Here is a 24,586-nt window from a genome sequence, read left to right as displayed (position 1 = left end):
GCTGCAGCTTTTATTCCACTGAATTTGGAAAGTTTATAGATGAAGAGCAGGTTAAATCTACCACAAACAAAAAGTACACAAAATAAGCACAAGACTGCCCATACTAAATCACTATTTTAGGATCCAAAGAGTCCAGAAGCTCTGAGAAAAGTACCAAGTTACTCTCCAGTTTGATACCACAAGAAGTCGTGTCCCCAGTGGTGGTTTGACAGGGCCGACAGCCAAGACCTGCAGCACTGGAGCTGGGCTGCTCAGCACCCTGCTGACATGAAGGGCTGGCCCTGCAGCCTCTTCCAATGGCTCAACAAAAGCCATAACTTGGCAACACGTTTGGTCATCCTCGTTTTAAAATGTTACTTAAATGGCTTCTAAGTGCATAACCACATTTAGCTCTAAATTAGTCTTAAAACTCCTCCTGTATGCTCATGCTCCCATCTTATTAATCCCTCCTGACAGTGAATAAACCTGCTGCTAACCTACTTGGCAATATAAAAACCAATTGCCCCTTTTTTTCTATCACCTTTGAAGGCCCACAGTTAAAGAAAATTAAACACATAGGTTTGAAGCCACACCATATATTTGTAAATAAAATAATTTGACAGAACAAGATTACAGAGTATGAAATGAGCCCTTTCAGGAATTTTTAACTACAAGAGAAGTCAATGTTAACTCCATTTTGTAAAGTTTTAAACAAGTATTACTGAGGAATAGGAGTATTACCATAAACCACCTTTTTTAATGCTTTTAAAAAACATCTAACCATATACATCAATTTCAGATGAAAAATTCCACACACACGCGTTGGTTTGGTTACAGCTTCAGGGATCAGTGCAGCACAGTGCAAGTTTCACTCACAGATAAAAAGATATCTGAAGTAGGTACAAATACATTCTCAAAGTACAGGATGTGATCTAACTCTCAGCAACCCTTTTCTCACCCCTAAAAGGTGCTGAAAATAAGCACAAGGTATTAAAACAAAGGGGAAAGTAAACAAGGAGATGGACTCGTTAACAAGACAAGTTAATATTTGACAGCTTAAGAAAGAGGAAACAACTGCATCAAGAAGAAAATGATTGTTAGTCATTAGAAGGTACCTACAAGGGAAGTTTGTACTTTGATTCAGTAGAAAAACCGAAGCTGACAAGTCTCCACTCCTGAAATGGAAATATTGAGAGGTACAAAAAGTAAGCACTATTAACTCAAAGTGCCTTCTCAGAACAGCCCATTTTTCCCTGCTGCAGGTCACCATTCCCCCATCTTTCAAGAAAAAAGTACGCAACTACACATTTCAGCTAGTCTTTCAATATATACAATCTAGCAATTTTACAGGATCTTCCTGGTCCCAAGTCTGCATCAGAAAGTGTTTTCCCCTTTGTGCATTTATTTCCAAGTAGAACAAATACTCTTCTGTGCTTTTATAAAAAGCCTTATTTTTAGAAATTGTCTAAGCTAGAAATATTAATGCAATTTTCACCTGAAGCAATGTCTTGCAAACTATGAATGTAGAGTGCCTCTCTCAAGATGCTAAGTGCATCTTTAGCTACCAGAAATCTCATGGAGGGGTACAGCTTTGAAGTGCTCTGCTAATTTTTGTTAAAAAAATATATGACTGACACTTTCAGCGTACAGAATGGGAGACTAGTGCAACATGCAGCATTGATTGTTTATTCAATAAATATTTAACCCAATTATTGCCAACCAAGGCAAACAGTGCAGAAGTTGTCATTCAGAGATACAAAAGTTTAACATTTTTTGTATAAAGTCAGTTGCTACTATATTTATACAACTATTTCAAAGAGGTCTTTCTGCTTCAAAATTGATGCTATCAGTATAAAAATACAGAAACATACATTTGGGGGTTTAACGTGTCTTTGCAAGTCTAACATTTACAGTTATATGGGAACATGATGCTTTGAGACTCAAGAAATAAAAACGAATACTATGATAGAGACATTTTCTGCACTGATGATTCCATTACAGTCCTTAAATACATCTTTCTTGGTCCTGGGTATACATTTAGAATAAAATAACTTGCATCTCACATTTATCCTGAGGTCAGCTGTGTAAAAAGGAAAGCCAATTTAGAGAGATACTTGCAGGCTTTTTGTTGAAAACATGAGGTTATTTTTAAACGAGCCAATAAAATTCCTGGGAAGAAAAAAATAACCACAATCTTCTCACCAATGTTTTAGAAAAAAAAAGCTACTGTCATTTTTGGGAATTATTTCCAAAAATATATAGGCTATCACATCCAAATGCTGTATCACCCAACTAAAATTTCAGTATGCATTTGCCTAATTTGAAACTTAGAAACTGTTCTGAAAAGAAAAAGTGTAAATCCCCAGAGTCTCTCTAAGCTTCTCATCTCAAGATCCTGACCCACAGCATAACTTCTGCAAGGAGAACCCTGCTGAAGCCTGTGGGAACCTGCAGAGTCTTCGGGTCTGCCTGCACAGGTGAGGACATGTGATTTGGGTCTCCATCACCCACCACGAGGTACAGTCATGACCATATCAAAGCTCCACTTTGAACACAGCAGTTATTTTCAATAGCACCAACAATCTCTCAGATACCAGCATTAGGCGACATAAAACAGGTTTGTTTCTTCCTGAATCAGCACAATTGGTACAAGGCACTGCTTGGCATAGGAAGTCATAAGTAAGAGCAAAACGAGTTTCCAAGTTTTGTGACATTTAGGTAAGTTACATCACCTCTCAACTTATTATATACCATGGCTAGAAAAACAACGTAGTCTACAGGATTAATGATAACATCACCATCCCATGCATGCTCACAGTTTTCCTTCCCATATCCAAAAAACATCCACATAACATATCAATATGAAACATTAGAAAGTATGGGTTGTTAAATTAAGAAAGTACATTTTATTCTCCGGTCTTCCACAAAAGCCTAACCTAGACAGAACTCAAGTATATCAAGTTGGAAAATATTCTGATAACATTTGCACCAGTCTATCCCTGCAGAGGAGAAAAAACAACTATTGTCTAGAGAATTCATAGATTGAGGCACAGCGCAATTGAAGACATTCAGGCATATTTTATGGCTAGAACAGGATTTTTCTGAGGAATCTCACTACAGACTTCCCCAAAAGCAGCTCCATATGGTTTGAAACAACTTGCAACACATGGAAAAAAACGTTTCGTCCTTAATCACTACTGTCTTCGTCATCATCATCATCAGATACATCGTTTAAAGATGACTTAGGTGACTGGCTGTAGGAGTCTGATCTAGCGGACTGACATGCAGTCATCTCCCCGGTAGAAAGAAGATCGTAGCAGAAGTCGCAGATTCTCACTGGCTTGGAAGACTGGCTTGGGAGAAGAAACCTCTTTTCAGAGCACGGCCCGCACACAACGAAGCCGCACTTGCGACAGTGATGACGACGGTTGACGGGCGTGAATTTTGCCTTCTGACAGCGCATGCACACCGTGGCTTCCGAGTCCGGTACCCAGACAGCTGCATGTTCATTGCTAGGAGTCTTCCCACTTTTGGAAAGCAAATCAGAAACGCACTTGTTTATATGATTCATCCACTCAGACTTCTCTGTAGCAGTGGCAGCGTAAACCGCAAAAGACTTTGTTGGTGTCTTGATAAGCCACCCGTTCCGTAAGTCTCCCTCATCCTGGATGGAATCAATAGTGACGTTTTCCAGAGGGATTATGTGCTGCTTATTGTATTTCTTCTTCTGGATGACAATGTTACCATAAACAAGAATGTCATTGAACAGAAAGAACTGCCTTGCTTTAGGCTTCTTCCTACACAGCTTTGTTAGTACTCCCTCTCCAATGAGAACACGACCAGGAATAGTCAGAGGTTGACCAGCTGCTCCAAAGCAGTTTTCCACTATACTTATTCTTCTAGTATTTGCCTCACTGTTTGCCAAGCGATCCACCATCTTTCACAAGTATCCTAAAATTAGAAAAAAGTTTGTTATTAGAACAGAATTGATTCAACAGCAAGCAGCCTTCCCCAAGGAAGGTACCAACCCCGCATTTCTTAAAATACCTAAAAGCATCCGCTGGCTCAGCGGCATCGACTTGGGCTAGATTTAAATAAGTATTAACACCTAAGAATTTTTAGCAACCAATTAGTCTTTTTTCCAAAAGCAAAAGCGTTCCATGCAGCTGACAGCTATCTTTATTACCCAGACAGCACCTACGGCACTGCTTTTGAAAGCCTCCGGCAACAAACTAGTTCCTCTCTAGTAAGGCTACTGCATCCTGGTTTAATGCTCGTATTTCTTTGCGTATCCTCCTGGACCTACACTCTGGATAGCACCAGGAAGTATCATCCATCATTCCAAATTCTAATGCTGCAGAAACATCAACTTAACTGAGCAGCCTGCAGACCCACATTAGTTTTAGCACAACAAACAAATTACATAATTAACGTTCACATAGGAAATCACACTCCCCAAGCTCAGTACTGCTCTTTTTTTCCAGTAGGTAAACCCCAAATCATGGGCCAAACTCCTGAATCTACCTTCTAGAAACATTTTGTACAGGCCACAACTTGCACCCCCACACACACCTGCTTTCACAGCAAACTCTGGAGCCAGGAGCAGGGAGTGAGTCATGCCTGGTGGCTCATCACCCGCTTGCTGCCACCCTGTTTTTGCAGAAGCCCCACAGTGCCTCCCTCCTCACCTACTCAAACCACATCTGCATCTGTCACACTCAGGCAGCGTACACAGGCAGACCTACTCAGAGGAAAAGTCACACAGCTCTCAACTGCTCTTGAAAAAAGACTAAGTGACCTACACCAGATGAAAGTTTAGAAAACAGGACTTCATATTTCACAAAGCGCTAATAAACTCAAGAGTACATATGTTCCAACTATGGATTAAAACCCCACCTTGTCATTCCCCAAGTAGCAAATAAGATTTTCTCTTGTAAGGGTGAGATACCTAAGGCATCCAACAGTGAACTAAAAATAAGAAGTCACTATAGTGATTCATACCTTGGCAAACCACTCTTCAGTCTATCTTTTACCCTAGAGTTTCCCAGGCAGAAGTCTGCAAAGGAAACGCTTGCCAGTCCTGACCCAGATCTGCTCCCCCCAAACTCCCTGGGATACAGCGAGGAACCTGAACTATGCTTGATGGAGCAGCAAGACATCTGGCAGAGGCGAGTACTATGGACAGACATTTGTGTCAGCACACAGAAGACACTCCCCAGTGCCTTCCACAGGGCTGATGTTCACACACCCTTTGCTGCAAGCACCACTTTGGACAGGCCTGAAGGAGAGCTCAGCAGCAAATACTCCGGTCTCTACTGCCTGCTCATCACGACACAATCCCAGTTTGGGAAGTCCTCTGCATTACCTACCTTTTCTTTAGATCTACACTGCCTGACATTAACACAGTATCAGCCTACAACAGAGAGGAAACTGGGCTGAAACAAGGCTCACACTTGATGCTGCTCAAATTCCCTCACTCTGCCATAACCTGATCCAGTCAATCTTCTTCCTATGAATCAAAGCACAGATACTTCCTTACAAAATAGGTATGAAACCTCTCATCAGGCCTCATCTAAATAAGTATGTTACTGTGATTACACAAATCCACATGCCCAATGCTAAGTATGGTTATCATAAGTTATTGCTTTGAAAGTTTAATTAGTTTCACACTAAAAGTTTGACAAGTGAGCTTGCACAGATATAACTACCTTTTTTAAGCCCTGCACACAATATCATCTTGTATCAAAGTCTGACACTGAAGACAGAAGAATCTCTAAAAGTTATTTTTCAGCACTATTTTTGAATTTTCTTTACACGCCTTATAGCTTTAGTTACAATATGCGAATACTGTGTTAACTAGTTTTGTGGTCAGGGGAATTACAAAGCTACCAAATCGGAAAGTATTTTGATCTGCGGAAGGTGAAGACAAAACAAAAACTGCAAGGCAAAAGATAAACTAGGAGTCTTTTTATGTGTACTTGCTGTAATCCTAGTTTTCAAAATCAAATTCAGGTGCCTGACTGCTAAAGCCCAGGACTTGGAAGGAGACTTAATTGCCATTAACTGTCAGGTAAACATTCCCATCTAACAACATAAACAGCCTTTGCAAGTGTCAAAGCTGAACCAACAGCTCTTCAAACTTAGAAACCTAGGAGTCAGTCACAGGGTCAGTCTAAAGTTATTTAGTAATCCCATGTTCCCTGTAAAGCGCAGAAGGACATCAGTCATCAGAGCGCAAAGAGGACAGACCAGGAGAACACACTTTCTGCAGGTACAAATCAATATGCACTACTTCTAAACATACTCTTTTATACAAGTTATCTACAAATTACAGCAAGTTAAATGCTTTTTGTAGTCCACAAGGGGGAACACCACCCTACCCCCCCAAAAGAAAACCACAAACGTAGCCCCACTGATGAGTTTCAGCAAAGTGAGCTCTTGGTATGAAATTACAGCGACCTGTAGGAAGCAGTTGCTGCTCCACAGCTCTAACTCAGCCATTCTGCACTCCCTGCCAATAATCTGCAAACTCAGTCCAAGGTCACCACAAAAGCTTTCAAAATACAAGTCACTGCGAGAAGAAAACAGGGGAGGAAAAGCTAAAGGTTTTAATTAACTGTTCCCTAGGAGGAATTAAGAGAAAACAACTCTAACCAGGATCGTTTAATAATCATCATGGCTTGAAACCAAGACGCATGACTCCAGAACTTGTGCTGAAGGCTGTACTTTGAGCTTGTTGTGAAAACAATCACTTGCTGGACTTAAAGCTAGAATCCGGGGCAAGTTAAGGACTATTAAGGAAGACAAGATAATCGCATGTCTTCCAAATTGAAACTTTTTGCTATAATGTTTAAAATTGTCAGCAGCCAGCTTCAATTAAGGCAGTAAATGCCACAAACTGCTGATGGATGCTGATTCCACTCTTCCAGTGCATGAATTGTAATTTCCCACACTAACAGATTAGATCTTTTAAAACAAGTACTCTGCCTTTTTTCTCATAAGTCTTTAAAGAATGAAAAATTAAAAATGCATCTGAAATCCTATGCACGCTGATGTTCATTCATCTTCACTAGCCTTTTCTGAGAAAGGAAGTTCAGAAAGGGATACAAAACCACCCAAAATGCATCATGATTACAAGTAAGAATGAAACACGGAAAAAATAGACCAGAAATACAAAAGAGAAGCCATCCCTAAGCCACAAAAGCTAAAGTTATGAGAAATATACCTCTACCTCTCAAGAGCACACTGATCAAAAAGATACTAAATTAAGAACTTTTAATCCCAAAATGTCACAGTCCAAAAGCAAAGTTATTAATTAGCAGTATTTAGAAACTACACTAATCTGGTCTTAAAGCATATTTAAGATTTATTGTAAGATAATACCCTGGAACAGATCATACCCTGGAACTGGGTGGCAACACCCTCCTCTCTTCCAGCTAAGATTTTCTTCTGAAGCTGCTGGCCACCATAAGAAGCAAATACTGGATTACTGTCTTCAAGATGCAGGATCTCAAGACCTGATCAAACAAAGCAATTCCTGAGTGACAGCAAATTGCTGAAAACATGCCCCGATCCTTCCCCAAGCAGTGAAGAATAAACCAGAACCACAAGCTTCGAAATAAAGTTCAACAACTCTACTTAAGGGAACAGCCATCTTACACACAGTCTCAGTTATAGGCTATACAGTCTAACCCCTCAAACCTATTGTTCGGATCTTTATCACATTTGACTCTGGTTTCACACGTCTGGCATATGAACTTCCAAAGATCCCCAGGCCATTATGCCAGGGTGACTTCCATTTGTGATGGACTGACAGTCTTCACAGACATCAGATTCAGCTTTTGGGTCCCGACTGCAGTGTAGTACTAGCTTCTAGACAAAACATTGGGGGGGGGGGGAAGTAGATCACTTTGTAAGAAAACTTAGCTACACAGAGCTGTATCATAAGCAGGGGTTAACACCCTTTCTAGATAAATAAATGCCAACTCAAAATGCTGCAATACCTTCAGTTTTCCCTTCTCCTCACACACACACATTCTCAGTAAGTATATTTCATGATGAAAATGCTGGGCAACAGCTTTCATCTCCACAGATGCTGTTCAAAGGTGACAAAGTATTTCATGACACAGAAAGCCCCAACTCCTCTACAACATTTAGAATTGTGTTTTACACTAAGTTATAACCACTTCTATTCAAAAGAAGCTTCTACAGTTCTGTTACCAAGATATCAAGATCGTCTTGCTCCCAGTTCTACACTCCAGTTTTACACTCGTATCTTCTTGATGAGAACAGTCACCTTCAAGGCAAGCAAATAGATACCACTGAAACCTCTAAAAAACGAACAAGTTACCAACTTACCTAGAACAGAATCCATGTTGAGGAAATCACATATTTACTACACTTATTAACATTCTATACTACTGCAGCAGGAAAATAATTAGAGTTGCTGTGCACCGACAAGTCATGCTCCACATAATTGTTTCTTTCTGCCACTGTATCCTGGTGACAACACCAGGATGATGATCTCCCAGGACTCAATGCTTTTACAGGTCTTATTTAAAATAGGAGAATGTTTATTTTATATGCTAGCTCTGCTCTTGATAGAGGCCAGACTAAACTGCACAGAAGAACAGCTGCAGTTGAAGACAGAGATATGGAGACAAATAAAAAACAACACAAACCCGATTGACAGTTCCATCTAACTCACTGACAGAAAACTTTTCTTCCACTACTACTTTAGCACTGTAGCAGCTGGCATTAGCACCACACAGCAGAACCATAAACAGGTGGTGGAGGGCAGAAATAAGATTAAAAAAGCTATTATGGCATAGTGATGCAGACTGCATACAAGCTCAGCACCATTACCCCACCTCAGCTCAGGGCATACTACCACGACCAGCACTCCCTTCAGGCTGCAGGACAGGCACAAAGGGTACGCAGGAGAGGGTCACAACCCAAATTCCCAAGTTTTTTCAGCAATAGAGCAAAACAAGCAGAGTTCCATTACTTCTGGCTTAAGTCTAGTCTAGTGGAGAGTCCCTGCTAGCAGACATTAATTAATAAGCCATTAATTTTTAGCAGTATTTTTCTTCAACACTCCTTCCTTCAAGGGAAAAGAATGTTGCTGGTCTTGCTATAATTGCCAGTTCATCTATCACCATCTTTACAATCAGCAGTTGGGCTGTAACGATTACATTTAACGCACTGCATTAATACAAATCAGGCAGTCTAGATTTCTCAGAGTGCAGGCAGCTTGTCCATTACTAAGAATATTCACAGCTAAAGTGAGAGCTTTAAAGGAAAAAGAGCGTATTTAAGCTGCTGAAAAAAGTACAAGAGCTCAAAACTAAATCACAAAGAGGTCCACCGAGTCCTAAAGCTGCAGCAGATTCTGGATGTTTCAGAGCCAGGTTCAGCAACACAAGTTCCACAGAAAAGTGTCACTAACAGTATCTGACCACATCATCAGAATGGATGAAATGATATCTAGCTACTGGTGCACTGAAACAAACGTAGAAAATAGAAAAGAGAAGCATCAAAAATGGAGAAATATAAAAAGAAATAAAGGAAGAAAAGGTAGAAACAGCAAATCTAAATGAAAGCATACTACATCTTGCCACCCAATAAACTTGTAAATAATTATCCAGTTGTCATACAGAGCCCTTGTTCTCATACTTGCATCTGCACACAATGTCAGCAACTATGTTACACCACACACATTCAAATTAAGCCATTTTCCTTCTTGTCTAAAGATAACATACATGCTTCATAGAAGTTTCTGGTTAGAGTCACTTAACAGAAGGCAAAAATTAAAGGTTTTAACATGTCTGACTCCACAGCTTCTGGGCTCTGAATAAAACAAATTTCAAACAGAAATGCATTTTGCTTTATTATACTTTATCACACAAGTTAAACATAACTGAAAGGTACGGAAGATCAAAAAAACCCTAACTTTTACAAGACAAAACCAAATAAATTGTAAACCAAAGATAGACAAAACTATCTGCAGACCAGGTATCTAACATGCATTAAATGACTGGGTTGTAATATGACTCATTTTTTGGATCTCCAGAGGAAAATATCACACTCTCTCTAAAAAGAGTTCATCAGACAGAATCAGTCACTAGTAGTTAGGCGGGAGTTTTTTAGTGACAGGTTTCAAATAATTGTTATAAATCATATTATCACAACAGACTCATACAGCTTAGGTCTCACGCTTTACCTGTGCAAGAAAGACACTCTAATTTGAGTTAGAGTTGCATAAACCCAAACAATTAAGTTACCCAGAACCATTGTACATCCCTCATTTAAAGCTCTGTCAGAAATGGTAATATCACTACTTTTTGCAGACAAACTTCCAGCTATGAAGGCATCTCAGTACTGCAACACATTATGTTAATCTCTATAAATATTAGATGTATTGCTCTTAAGAGCAACACTTGACTTTTTGCACCGCTGCCAAGTAAAACACACTAAATTTCTGAATTGCAACCTGTTTAAGGATTAAATTTATCCACATCTAATGCTTTGAAAACAGTGTTAGTGTGAAAAATTGCTAAACTCATGCGCTCATGAATTCAACTTATGCATAGCAGATACTCTAAGTTTCTGATACAAGTTAGAAGAGAAATTAGCATGAAGTTTAAATCTTATTTTGGCCTCACTAGGTACACCTCCTATACACCTTCCCTCAGTACATACAGAGAAGGATGATACCATTGCTCATCCCGGTTGGCAAAATTACACTTTCTATTACACTTTCTCTGCACTTCGATTAGCTGTAATCAGAATCCAAGCATTCATGCACAAGTCACCTTTTAGTCCTCATTGTTTTGTATTATATAGTCAAAAGACAAATTTGTGCATCAAGTGAAATTAAAAAAAAAAAACACTCAAAAATATTGAGAGGAGATAAAAACATGACAAATGTTTTTTAAGGGTCCTTATCACTGCTAAAAGCTGACATGACAGTAACAACTAAACACCTGTCCTGTGCTGGAGTTAACTGTCACACTGTTTAAGACATAAGACAACTACTGTCACTTACAGAGAAATACAGCCTTCTAACAACCAGTTCTCTAGTGCTTCTCTTCACAAAAATATTCCCAAAATTGTAATATTTAACAAACTGTCTTGGCATTACAATCATAACCAGCTGGTAAGGATACAGAGGATAACCCTGATAATATCTGGAAGATGCAAGTATAAAGAATGACAAAAAGCTTCATCATAATCCTGAAAAGAAAGAAGAAAAGCCAACAGATTAAAGAGATCGTATCAAGGTAGCAGGAAATGAGGCATAAGGTCCCTCTGAACTTCAGCACAGCCTTTATCCATATGATCACTTTTGACTAACTTGGTTAATGGTTGCAGCATTCAGAAAGGACTGATTGTGGTACAGAAATTTTGACTTGATTTACAGACACACAAAAAAAATTTACCTTTTCCTTAAGGCTACATAAGCTGTTGATTCCTTGCACTGTTCTTCACACCCTTAATAATCACTGGCACTGAATAAAGTCAAAAAAGCTGCAAGGCAGAACATTGGAAAAAACAATGGCAATACTAGGACTGCTTTGGATTACTCTATGGATGCCAAGCTGCTTGCAACATTTTCATCCTAACACTATAAAGAAACACAGTGTAAGCATCAATCAGTAGGACACCAGCAGGAAAGTGGAACAGATGATACTGCAGATCTCTCCCAAGTCTCATTTTTATGATTCTAAGTGTAGTGTTTTCTACATGAATGCAATTTTTTATTCTTCCCCACAGTGAAGACACGGCTTCCTGCATTGTGCAAGCCTGTGGAGCAATGGCTGCAGTATGGGGAAACACAGATCAGCTCACTCCCTTACTGGTATATCCAGTACCAATTAGCAGTCTTAACCCTTCATTCATCTCAGTCTGTTAGCTAATGTTCTGGCATCAACCACAGACCTGCAGAAACCACACTGGAAATGTGTTAACAGCAACCATGTTACTTCATACTGTGCAACCTGTGAATACTCTGCCTTGCCAATATATTTGAAATATTTAGATTATTTCTCAGTCCATTTATTCACATCCAAATACATCATGAAATCAAATCCACGCATTTGTCTAGTTGGATGTCATCATAAACCCATAATTACTATAACACACCAGACAGATCTCTTTTGGTTTTTAACTGCTGCAAATGACTGTCACAAGTCAAATCCCACTAAAACTCTTCTTGAAAGTACAATGTAGAAATTCCTGTTTTAACTCCCTGATATCTTACAGTTCAGCAATTCTTTTCATATATTACAGTAAATTTTTGTATACTCTAATTTTCAACTTAAAAGCAAGGATTGCTCTTTCACTTTAATTGACCAGTTGTGTAAGAACTGCTCATAGAATATAAATTATTCTAAATCCATAAATGAAACCAACAAAAAACCCCTTTATTATCAAACCTCCACAGCAAGTGGACTGCTCTTCAAATTTGCAACAGCCATTTTCCAACTGAGTTAGGAATGCCTAGAAAGGCCAGTTCCATCCTAGGGATGGATATCATTTCTGTGTAGATCTTTCAAGATGTATGACCTTATATTTCCCAACCCACTCAGAAGCTAGTTTGGGTACAGAAAGCTATTTTTAGCAGCAGCCTATCTGTTTTGCCAAGCAGCATATGCATTACACAGCAAGAATGGGACAATGCTGGTTTACTATCTAGGCTACTCTGCTGAACAGTTAAAACACTACCTGAGCTGCTGTATCCAGACAAAACCATTCAAGTTCTGCACTTCAGCCTCTCAGCTGGAAAGAGAACACCAATTTAACTAGCCTGTAAACAGAAACACCACCTCCCACATTCCCAGCAAGCTGTAATAGTAAATAATCATAGAGGACACACAAAGACAACACAGGCATGAGGAAGAGGGCTGCCCCACCAGACGTGATGGGCTTGTTTTAACTCGCTTTAAACCAGCCCTGCATGAATGGTGAGAGGAACCACCTTGGCCGTAACACCACGTGCAGTAATGCCAGCACCCCTGCTCCAAGCAAGGAACACGTGGCACCCGTGAAAGACACAGAGAAATCCAGAACTGCTGACTCTGAAACTGTTCCCACTACCTTTTCCTGCTTGGCAGTAACAGAAAATATGAAAGATGGAAACACAAACAATAATAAAGGCTTTAAACACAGGGAAGTACAAGACCAGGAGGGCTGCAATGCACTCCTAGACCAATTGGAAGGTGTCATATTTCTCTTCTGTCCTAAACTGCACTGGAAGAAGTCCCTGAATGTCTCTTAGGGGAGAAGAGACCTCACTGCAGAACTCCAGGAGAAACATTCTTGTAAAAGGTCCAGCTTTTTAATGAAGTCAGCTGCTTATTACCACTGTCAGGCTTCTATTTACAATAAACCATGGTAGCTGATATTGTTTTTGTCTTCTGGCATGACAGAGACAGAGCTGCTGCTGGGAAGAAACACAGAGTTCTCCATCAAGCACCTCGCAGTCAAGGGTTGAAGCAAACAAAGCAACTATCTACACTAAATTTTCTGTGTCCTCACCCATCTGCAGATAAGCTGAGCATTTCCCAAGCACCTACACTGGCTTACATGGCTTTGAGCAGCACTTGTGAAACACAGTACTACCAGCTGAAGTACTGCCATTTAGATGAAAAGATTCTTAACACTGTTCAAGATGCAAAAGAGGAGGTAGCCAGTATGCGCATGTGCAAACCAGGTGGCTAGAACTAAAGCAAATATTAAAAGGAAATATTAAAACAAACAAACAAAAAAAAAGAAACCACAGCACACAGCCACATAACCCTGAAAACTCAAGTTCTGCACAGCTAAAAAGACAGGCCTGATCCTTCATGAACTGTGTTTCAAATATGACAAACTCATCTGTAAGCAGAGGCAACTATGGGCATATCAAATATGTGCAGCTGACAGCATACTGAAATGGGGATAAGTAAAAAGGCTGATGTTTTGTATATATAAAACTATTTATAAGCTACAGAAGATGTGTACCCTTCAAAATTAATCAACAAACAAGTGACTGAAAAAGCTCAATATTCAGATCACATCTTCACTATCATGGAGAAATACCCTAGTTTTTGGAATTGCCATTTGTATGTATTTAGGAATACTAGCAGTGGTTAGCTTAACCTCTGGTGCTAGCAAACTGCATCTTTCATCTTAAAGTACTGGGAACATACACCAGAATATGGTTTCAAAACCGCTTTCCACAGATCTTAAGCCTAAAAAAGCTCAAGTTCCTTCTGAAGTTCTCTGCAGTTCTACGTAGCTAAAAGCCGTCAGAAGAAAAGCAGACAACAGATCAACACCTTAGCAATGTGCATGAAGAGTCAAGGGCAGAGAACAGCAGTCCTGGGATCCTGCTCTGCCGCAAGAAGCTCTGACAGACGTGAACTTCATGTGCTAGGCCAGTACCTGCAATACCAAATACTGAAATATATTTTTCTGTTTACAGTTTAGCGTTTCCCTACTCCACCGCTTAGCTGTTTAAGAGTCTCTCTCAGCAAACATTATTTTGCAGTTTGGCGGCAACAGCAGCTTACCCCTCCCTTCCAGGCTGCCTGGACAGGCGCCGGGTGTGCCCTTCCCATCCGATACGCTGCGTGCCAAGGAACAGCTTAACTGGTCACAGCCCACTAGGGCAGCACCAGGGTACACATCTGGATATCTGGGCTAGCAAATATCTTTACAGATACAAATACTACCCCACTAAACATTAAATGGACATTGGGTGAGGGACATGAGAAATCGATCAAAAGGATCTGACCAATTTCAGAGCAAGTTATATCCTGCTTAAATTTTGCCAACCCAGCACAATGAAGAGAATCCATAGGATCAACATTTTAAATCTTGAAGCAAACCCATTTAGACTGTTTTGGGGAGGGCACACAGCATCAATAGTATAGAAAAGCAGATCCAGATGCAGCTGTTCTACAAGAACTATTGCCAAATCCATCTTGCAAGCGATTCTCCAAAACCAGACTGGCCGTGTTGTTTGTTGTTGTTATGGATTATTACAGCACACACGGAGGCAACTTGCTAATGGTTGGCTAGACCATCTCTCAGTCAGTGTGAAAAAAGGGATTTGATTTTCAGTGACAGAAATAAATAGTATTTTTTAGCACGCTTCTTGCAACACCCTTAACGTACAAGTGGAGGATATTTACAGAAGGATTTCCGACGTCTATCTGTTACATGCAAGTATACACTAAAAACAGCATCTCCTGCATTTCAGGGCACCTGTTTGTTTTAGCACTTGAGAGCTCAGAACAGCTACGTGCTCAAAAGAGCTTCCTCAAGTTAACAGAATTTTATTTTCACTTTTTTCATGAATGCAAACCTATGACACAACTGCTTCTTCACTGGCTTATATCTTTTTATTATGCACAGGTACTTAAACCAGCTACTGTTAAAAAACAAAACCAAAAAACCAAAACCAACAAACAAAAAATTTTAAAAAGAAAAAAAAAGCTTTCTGTTGTTCTTCAGTTCACTTTTATTACCATTATGAGAGAAGTTACTGCACTTCACTAACAGTCAAACAAGGACTAGATTATAAGTAATCAATTATAGCATGACCAAGCTAGAGAGTTACCAAGTAGTCAAAGCTTGGCAAGAGCCAGAGCCATTAACTTCCTACAAACAACTGCAACACAAAAGGACTTTCACTTCTAGTAGCCATGTCTTGAAACAGAGCAAGGTTTTCACATGCAGTTTCACAATTTACAAGCACAGCACCATAACCACATCATTGCTATTTCATTATTATTATATAATTTTTTTTTTCTTATTCATATGCTCTTTAAGTTCAGATTTTGTGATCTAGGAAAACAAGTTGCACAAAAAAAGAGGGTTTTTTCACCAGCTCAGTAAGTCTATGCATTTCTACAAAACTAAAAAAAGATACAAGCCAAGTAACAACACTCAACCTCCTTCTCTGACCAGGTGCCATCACTACAACTTTCTCCTGGCCTACATAAGTTAAGAAATCTCCACTTTAGGGGGCAATCCGAATACTATATTATACTGTAGAAAGACTTTCAGGAGGCCAGGCAGCTGGTCACTATCTAACAGGGTAAGACAAAACACTGCTGGAGCACATTTTCAATACTGTAGTAAGAAAAACAAAATATACAGACGTACTGACCCCCTTATAATTCTTACCTCCTTAAAAATTAAGAAAAAAAAAAAATCCACACAATTTATACCATTAGTTCACCAGCAATAACAGACTCGGGGCAAAAATGGTTGGCTGCAGGGAATCTTTTTCCTACTATTTAAACCTGTTGAAAAAAGTTGCTCAAGTTGGTACCAAAAATGGCTCATGCCCCAGTAACCATGTGCACGGCAGGACTGGCACCAGGATGAAACCCCCAGCCCAGCAGAAACCAGGGGCTCACAGGCAGCTGAAACACAGTTTAGGGGTTGAAATTCAACCACATGTGATTTTTAGGAAGCTTGATAAAACTACTGAAGTGCTGCAAGCATGGACCTGTCCCTGTCAACCCCCAGGAGCATTTTAAATTTATTTATCCAGCATTATTTAAAAACACATAAGCCAACAAGCCAAGTGTTGAATTCTCTTTCTGAACAAGGGACATAATCCCTTTTTTAGATCAAATGCTGCTACCTAGTGACACATGGGTGAGCGGTAAAGGTCTAGAAAACTGACATCTGACAGCTATTAACAAAAGCCAAAAGGAAAGCTTTAACAATGATACCATAAATAAAATGTCATTCTTCAATGTAACCAGTTTTTCAACCATACCCAGGGTGTTAAAAGGGCAGTTCACTTGCCTCCATGCTGTTAACCGGGATCAGAGGGGAAAGGGGAAAAGGAGGGAAGAGGAAATCACTGTCACACGCAGTTTTCAGAACAGAAGTACACCCAAAAATCACTCTCAGAAGTTTTACATTACCAAGTATTGACAGCTAAGTCAGGAGAAATTTAAAGCAGAGGGGAAAAAAGAAAAAAAAAAAAAAGGAGTCATTTCCTGAAAGAACCTAGTAATCACATCAGCTTACCGTAGATGCCTTCTTGGGAAATGTATACGCTGGCTCTTTTCCCTTTTACTGCTTCTCAAATGTTTTTGATGCATTTTAGTTACATGGAGAGCACTCGGAGTACAGACTATCTAGAGGACACTTTGGAAAGTACACAAAGCTTTGCACTGAAGTTAACCTGCACAGCTCACCGTTCCAAGAAAGATGCTGACAACCTGAAGGGCTGCACGCACAATATGCTGGTAATTTCCATTAACAAATTACGTGTACGCTTTAGAAATGCAAACGTCAAAGAACACGCTGTAACTTTTCCTTTTTCAGAAGGCATTCTAAGTATTTCAAAGCAAAACAGTTACCTCGATGTTTGAGATACAAGAAGCATTTAATGAAAGCTTAAGCTGCCGATAAACAGATCATATACATCAGTTTCTAGTGACCCCCATGTATCTGTTTGAATCAGTAAAACTTCTCAACAGATTGGCTCTCCACACAGTAACTAACTGCTTGCATGGCATCTTACTACCTTCAGGAACTGGAGGGAGGGGACAGGGGACATGTAGCAAGAACATTCTTGTATTTGAAATCCTTAACTTTCAACTGTTTGTTCTTCTTTTACATTTAGACAAAATGCCAAAATCCTGTTACAATACATACATAATATGCTTAACACTGTTTTATCGTAAAGCATAATGATGCAAAGAGGAAAAAAAAATATGAGAGCCACTCCCTTCCATTTAATTTTTAAAATCCTTTAATCATTTACAATTACTAAGAGGCCAAAACAAAAAGCCAACAAAACCAAAACCCCACATCATTATGTCTAAGGCAGCAGCACTCCTACCTATCTATGCAACTAAAGTAAACATAGGAGTGCGTTTTTGACTGTGTAGTATTAAAGCAGCACGCTGAAACACATGAAGTACTCTTCTATTCAATAATACTTTTGCACTATAACATTTATTTTCATAAAAGGAGAATCTTTGTCCCACAGCTCTCAGTCAAACCACTTTTCAAGTGAGCAGACTCAATATATTTCAACAGGACTGATCATGTGGCCCAGAATTTGCAGGACACTACTTGCTAACACAGTTATCACCACATCATGTAACTTTGATAATAATAATCTTCAGCATTGTAAAGACGTTCTACCACACCCATCTATAGAGCAGTTTTTCACCCCCCTCAACTGCAAGAACAAGTCCTTCGCTGAACTATGGAGACAGAAGTTATTGTACAACAGCAAACTTAGCATTTGCTGCATAGGGAAAGAGTTTTAAATACGTGTTTCTATTTCAAAAGTCTGTATTTGCCCTTGTGTTTTCTCTTTTGGAACAATCCCCAGATTTATCAAGCTTCCATCCACCTAGTGACTTAATTCTTCAAAGTTTAATATACACTTAACACAATTATGATCTGTCACTTTTTAAAAAATACATAAACCAAACGCAAAAAATGAAATATTAACAGAGCTTGAAATAAGTCACAAATGTACTTTAAGGATTTGAGGTTGTACGGAATAAGGTTTCATTTTTTAATACAAAAATCAACAATTTAACTTCCTTACCTACCATCACCTAAGAATTGTATCCACTGTTAACACTGGGGTGTCCTTATTTGACATCCCTCACTAATAAATGCCCTTTAAGAACAAAAACTTGCATGCCATTTGTTTGCTTGGACACCAATTTCAACATTTTCTTACAGATACCTTTGCAGAAAATTAGATCTGCAAGTGCTACAATCTTCAACTCTACCCCAGTTCTGTGCCATGCCTTGACCCTAAGCTCTCACTTTAACATCTCTAGCCCTCTCTGGTGAAGACAAGCAACCAAAAACAAAACCAGCGTTTGTACCGTGCCTTTATTGCTCTCACAGGGCTTTGGGGAAGATAAACAAGATGAGCCAAGCTATGCCACATCACACCTCACCTGAAATTGCAGTTCCATCTCTTCACTGCTCTGAAGCCTTCCTGCATCCACCAGCCTCAACAGTGAAACCTAAAAGTCATCCTACCTTTTGAGTATAACAATCATTTTGATAGTGATAATTTTTGTAAACTAAAGGACTTTATGCAACTATGGACAGATCTTCTTTTAGGCCAGAGACATGTCTAATTACTACAGTTAAGGCTCAGACCATGATTCAAGGGAACCAGAATGGAGATCTTGCTGAAGAACGCAGTCAACACTGCATCTAGTGAAAACTTACTTCTAGGTGAAAAGATGCTCCTCTCTCTCTTTGTAGAGAATACAACAGAGGAAACTGAACAAGCTTTTCCAGCTCCAAATTTCTATTCACAGGCTTTTATTTATTGTTTTAGGCACTTCCTCTATATGGGTTTCCATGCGGAGCAAAACTCTGACACTCCAAAAGGCACAGAACCAATCTGCATTCAGAAGCAAGAATTTGGGACTTAGGCTCACAACACTTCGCTTTCACGATTGTTTTCAACATACTTGGCATGGCACTAAAACACTTGGGAAAATATTATTTAACAAACTGAGCTGATATACAACACGTTTAACAACACAGGAACTCCTATTCCCCACGGGATAAGTTAAAAGTATTTACATTATCAAGGTTAAAAACAAGACCACTGCCTTCCAAGCTAAAGAACCAATTCCTTTCTGCGTGTTGATGGCTGCATACAAAACAATTAATCCGCAGGATCTCAGCAGTGATTGCACTGCCATCTTTAAGTACTTCCCTTCTTTCAGACAGCAATCTCTAAAATAATTCAAGTATCATAACTTGAGATCTGAGTATTTAGGTTCTTCTTATTTCAGGAAAAAGAGGAATTTGCAATCTCAGTTCTGAAATAGATTCCTGTGTTGGGAGTTTGATTTTAGACTCACTTTGCTTACTGCACTAACCTCATCTGAACTTAAGCTGTTAGGCATATCGCAGCTTCCCATACGGTGTTTCTCAGATAAACATTAACCCTTACAGTAACTCTTAGCACAGCCTGCGTTAGAACTTGATGATGCTTCTGGAACCACTTGCATCAATTCAGGCAAAAGACAATCCTTGATCTCTGGTTAAGGATACAACAGGTCGTTCTGGTTAACAACAACTATTGTACTGATGCTTCATGTCAAAACTCGAGTTACAGCTGTTTCCCTCAGCAGGACAAAGCCGATGGCAGGACGCGCTGCTCAGCGGACTCACCCATCGCTTTCTTGCCGCGATGAGCAGTTTTGCCTTTTACAAATACCGGTGCCTATGCACATAAGTATTTCAAGCGAGGCGAGAGGAAAAACATGCGGCTGTCTTTTCCCAAGCTACTTTCAGACAACAGCTTATGTGCCACACATCTCTGGCAGACCACTCACATTCCCCTCCAAAATACAAAATATGCTAATTTCATAGGGAAAAAAAAAATAGCACCTTATGCTCGCAGCCGCCGCCACTCGCGGTTCCGCTGTTTTTTTAACACAGCATCAAGACTTCCCACGCGACTCGCTCTGAGAACGACGAAGAGTTTCCCGGAGCGAGCGAAGGCTCGGGCGGAGGGCGGCCCTGCCGGGGCAGGAAGCGCCCTCCGCCCGCCCCGGCCCGTCCCGTCCCGTCCCGCCGCCTCACGGCGCCCCGCCGGAGTCACGAGTCGGGGAGTTTCGGGCACTTACGTAACGCTGCGGGGCCGCCGCCGCTGTTTCTCCCCCTTCCCGAAGTCAAAGTCGCTTCCGAGGCCCCCCCAAGCCCCTCAGCGCCCTGGGACAAGCCAGCGCCCGCCACCGCCGCTTCATTCACCAGGTCCTTCCAGCATCGCTGCCTCCCGCCCTCCCTCCTGGCGGGACGCGGCGCTGCCCCAGCCCCGCGGCGGGACAGCGGAGCCCGACGCCGCCTCTCACCGGAGGAGCTCCTTCCCCGCCAGGCAGCCCCCGGCTCCCAACATGGCCGCGGGAAAGCGGCCGGAGCCCCGGCGGAGAAGGGCTCCGTGAGGAAAGTTTCCCTCTCGCTCCCCGGCCGGCCCCGACCCGGGCCGAATCCCCGCCGCCCGAAACACGGCCGGCCCACGCTGCTCACCCAGTGCACCCCACTCCGGCCGCCGCCTGCCCCGCTCCCCGCACGGCCGCGGTCATACACCCCGCGCCGGGGGACGGGCTCCGGGACACCGCCCGGCGGGGCGGGGCCGCCGCCATCTTGGGCGGGAAGGGCCGAGGCGGCACCGCCCCCGCTCCGTTCCCTCAGCACCGGGCCGAGCCCGAGGGCCGCCCTGCGTGGGGAGGGCAGCGCGGAGCGGGGCTCGGCCGTTCCCTACCCTCGAGTGGCACCTCGTGGAGGAGGGATAATCCAGACACGAGACTATTGCCTCGTGTTTTTGTTTTGGTTTTGCCTTTTTCTTTTTTAAACCAACACGTTTCCATTCTCTGTGCACCATCCCGAGTTTGTGATCGCGCTCGTGGCTCTAAGTACGCTCTCCCAGCTGTAATTCAGTACGGGCACGTTTTTAACTACCTCTCTGTACTTAAAGTTTTTTCCAGCGCTCGGAAGGGAATTAGCAACATTTTTCAGTCTGAAGAGTTGCCTGGTCAGCATGGAGAAAGTGTGGCAGGTCTGCCTGAACAGCTTTCATCAGAAACGCTGTCAACATGAGAAGCCCCTTCCATCTTCTGTGTTAGCATTTTTAGTGTCTACACATCAAGTCATCCAGAGCAATATTTTCTAAATCTAGCCAGCTGCTCAGTAGCTAACCTGATCCTTTAAGATTTCCAGCCACTGATGTACGGTACCAGAGGGGTGGCGGGGGTGTTCTGGGGAGCTGTGGAGAAAGGGGGCACAGCACCAGGCTCTTCTGTGGTGTCACACTGGTGCCAAAATCTGTGCTCTGGAAAAGGGCCCGACGGGCTTTCTTTTTTAAGAAAATTTCACTTACATGCAATATAGCAGTTTCATTTCCCAAATTTCACGTTACTGAGCAATAACGTGGTTGGCTTTTCTGGGGAATAAAAATAGTTTGGTGGTGGGGTAATCATGAACCCACTGAACTTTCTCAGTTTCATCTGAATTTTCTGTCCCTGCTGAGACAGGGACACAGATGGATAAGAGCCACATCACTGAGCTGGGTCTCTCCTGCTATGGAAGATGGACATAGGGAAGGGAGCAGGCGTGTCCAACCCCACTGCAGCATGGCAGCCTGGTCATCTGCTTCTCCCAAATTCCACCTGGTATTCAGCCTGAGTTGTCCTGTGATTATTCTTAGTGTACTAATTTATATAAGGCGTGGACCAAGCTGCTTAACCCAAGGTTTTTAGAAACAGGTGCTTGTGGCTGTTTAAGACTTCCAGGTCTGAGAGTGTGTGCAGAAGGATGTATTTGTCAGGTGTTTCATGTGTAAAGAATTTGGGCACAGGCAATGTTTAAACTGGCCACCCGTGTCTTCATGTTGGGACTGTCAGATGCAGAGAGATCTTTACACCAGAGCATCTTTTATATATGGGTTGGGCTGGTTCTTGTGAACCAAAATGATCAGTTTATGTTGTGACCTGCGGTAGATTTAACTTGCCCTCTACATCAATTTTTCTTGACATCAGAAGCAGCTTTATGGTTAATTACCTTTTCTTTCATTCTTGCAAAATAATTTTATAACATCAGGTTGAGATATAGCAGAAAGTTGGATGCAGGCAGAGTGAAACGGTCTTGATGTTTCTGCCTGTGTGTCCATGTCTTAATTCTCTTTGTGAAGTCCAAATTGACATTGTTTTCTGAAAGGTTTGCAAAGTACTACAGCGGTGAGATACTTTTTCTAGCACACATAGTCATGGAATATCAGCACAAGACCTGAACTCCAGTTAAGAGAAGAATGAGCAACCTGTTGTTTGAAGAAGATTGTGAACTAAAAATGACCTAATGCTGTCATGCAGAGCAACTTCAGTGCTATGAAAGACTGACATAATTTCTTTCTATTGTCATCCTATGATGTTCAGAATTATTTTTTTTTTACTAAATGATTCTTTTTTTTACTGTGTTCAGCAAGAGGGGAAGATAAACCTGATAACAGTGTATGTTTGCAAACCCTCAAACACTTGTTCTTAAATCTCTCTATAAAAAAGTAAACATCTGACCTAATTTTTAAGTAGTGTTGAAAAACTTGGCTAAGGGTCAGTGACTCTTGCTTTGTGCTCACTATACTGAAATGGCATACTGATCATGTGTGCTGGTTTCAGTGGAGTTTTTTGTACTTATCTATCTCTACTCTTCCATGTTAACTCTGCATCTTAGTACTGCAGATGCAGTCTTGCAAAAAAAAGGGATGCTACACAGAAGACATGTAGAAGGCAAGGGATGGGAGACTGTGGGGGTGTCCCACTAAACAGAGTATATACTAATTTATTTTACTATTTCTGTATAAGTAGTGTATTTCACATAAATTAATTGCCACTTTAATTTAGCTGAAAAAACTTCTCTCGAAGCATAGCTAGTAGTCTAAAATAACATTTATTTTTGCTCTCTAATTATAACCTTACTGTTATGATTTTGCCTCAGCTACACTTTAAGGGTGGAGGAAATATATTCTTCAGAAGACATGATATGGCAGTGATATACTGCAATACATGTTGTATACTATGCTTTCTGAATTGCCTTATGATTTTTGAATGGACACTGTTTCCAAAGAGCTGTTTCAGGGCTCGTGTTTTCACTTCAGATCTTCACAAGGATCACATGAAAATCGCAGCAAGTCTGTCTGGTGTTGAGACAATGCAAGTAGATGGTTCAGTATTTTTACTTCACTGTGTCACTGAGACATCTGCATTATTTATGAAAGCTTCCAGTAATGGGCTGTCTACAACTCTCTTGGCTTACAGGTTTCTCTCAAGCAATTTAAAAATTGCTGTGAACTTCTCCTTTGTGCTGGCATATAATTTCTGATAGAACCTCACCAAGGTTGCAGCTTTCTTTAACATAAAAAAATGTTCAAAAATTGTCAGCTGTATTGGTGGGGTTTTTTAGCAGCACTAAAAAGTAATTTTTAAAAATGGATAGAATCCAGCATATATGTAGGTTCAGAGATTTACTGTGTGGCAAGACTATCCTTTAAAAGTGTCCTGGCTTTAAAAGCTGGTGTTGGTGACTTTTTTTTGAGTTCTCTGTACAAGTGGACTTGGTTAGTTTGTAAGCGGGAAGGAATTACCTACTGGTAGTCAACTGTAGTTTGTTCCATGGAAGTCCGGTTCTCTCTCCCACCAGCTCTTTTTTTTAAGTGTTCAAGTATCAGTTTTACAATTGATGGGATTTGCAACTAGGACCTTGCAGCACATGTTCTCCTTGGGCTAAAATAAAATCTCTCTGCTTCTTACTCAACTAAATGAGCTCTGTGATACAAAAAGAAAACTATTGGAGATTTAATTCTTAACTTTATAACTTCTAGGTCAGCAAAACTCAGTCATGGCATATTGAAATAGGACTTTAAATTCTTTGCTTTCAGTAACTTTAAAAAGTACTACAAACAATAAAAAGAAAATCTGTGTTTTGTTTCTTTATTCATTGAAAATCTTTTTGAAGCAGCAGTGGATTGGCTTTTCTAGCTGACAGATGCAGAAATGCAGAATACCTTCCCAGCTTTAGAGTACTTCCATTCCTGAGTCACCCA

At 40.8% G+C, this 24,586-nt stretch overlaps 1 protein-coding gene across 1 annotated transcript; it reads right to left on the bottom strand.

Moving 5' to 3' along the window:
* Window positions 1-559: 559 nt before the first annotated feature.
* PLEKHF2 (pleckstrin homology and FYVE domain containing 2) lies at window positions 560-21,116 on the bottom strand. The gene is made up of 2 exons (XM_027889275.1): window positions 21,022-21,116; window positions 560-3,930 (listed from the first exon to the last, which is right to left on the bottom strand). Exon 2 carries the CDS (start codon window positions 3,914-3,916, stop codon window positions 3,167-3,169), a length of 750 nt encoding a protein of 249 aa, XP_027745076.1. The 5' UTR covers window positions 3,917-3,930; window positions 21,022-21,116; the 3' UTR covers window positions 560-3,166.
* Window positions 21,117-24,586: the final 3,470 nt, after the last annotated feature.

Source organism: Empidonax traillii, unplaced genomic scaffold (genome assembly GCF_003031625.1).
Source record: "Empidonax traillii isolate 1590-97213 ecotype Southwest subspecies unplaced genomic scaffold, ASM303162v1 scaffold257:size1394852, whole genome shotgun sequence".
Classification (NCBI taxonomy): Eukaryota; Metazoa; Chordata; class Aves; order Passeriformes; family Tyrannidae; genus Empidonax; species Empidonax traillii.
This window is presented reverse-complemented; position numbering and strand designations above follow the sequence as displayed.

Excerpts from the sequence above, each read along its gene's own strand:
- PLEKHF2 (XM_027889275.1), bottom strand. The coding sequence starts at position 3,916 with ATGGTGGATCGCTTGGCAAACAGTGAGGCAAATACTAGAAGAATAAGT.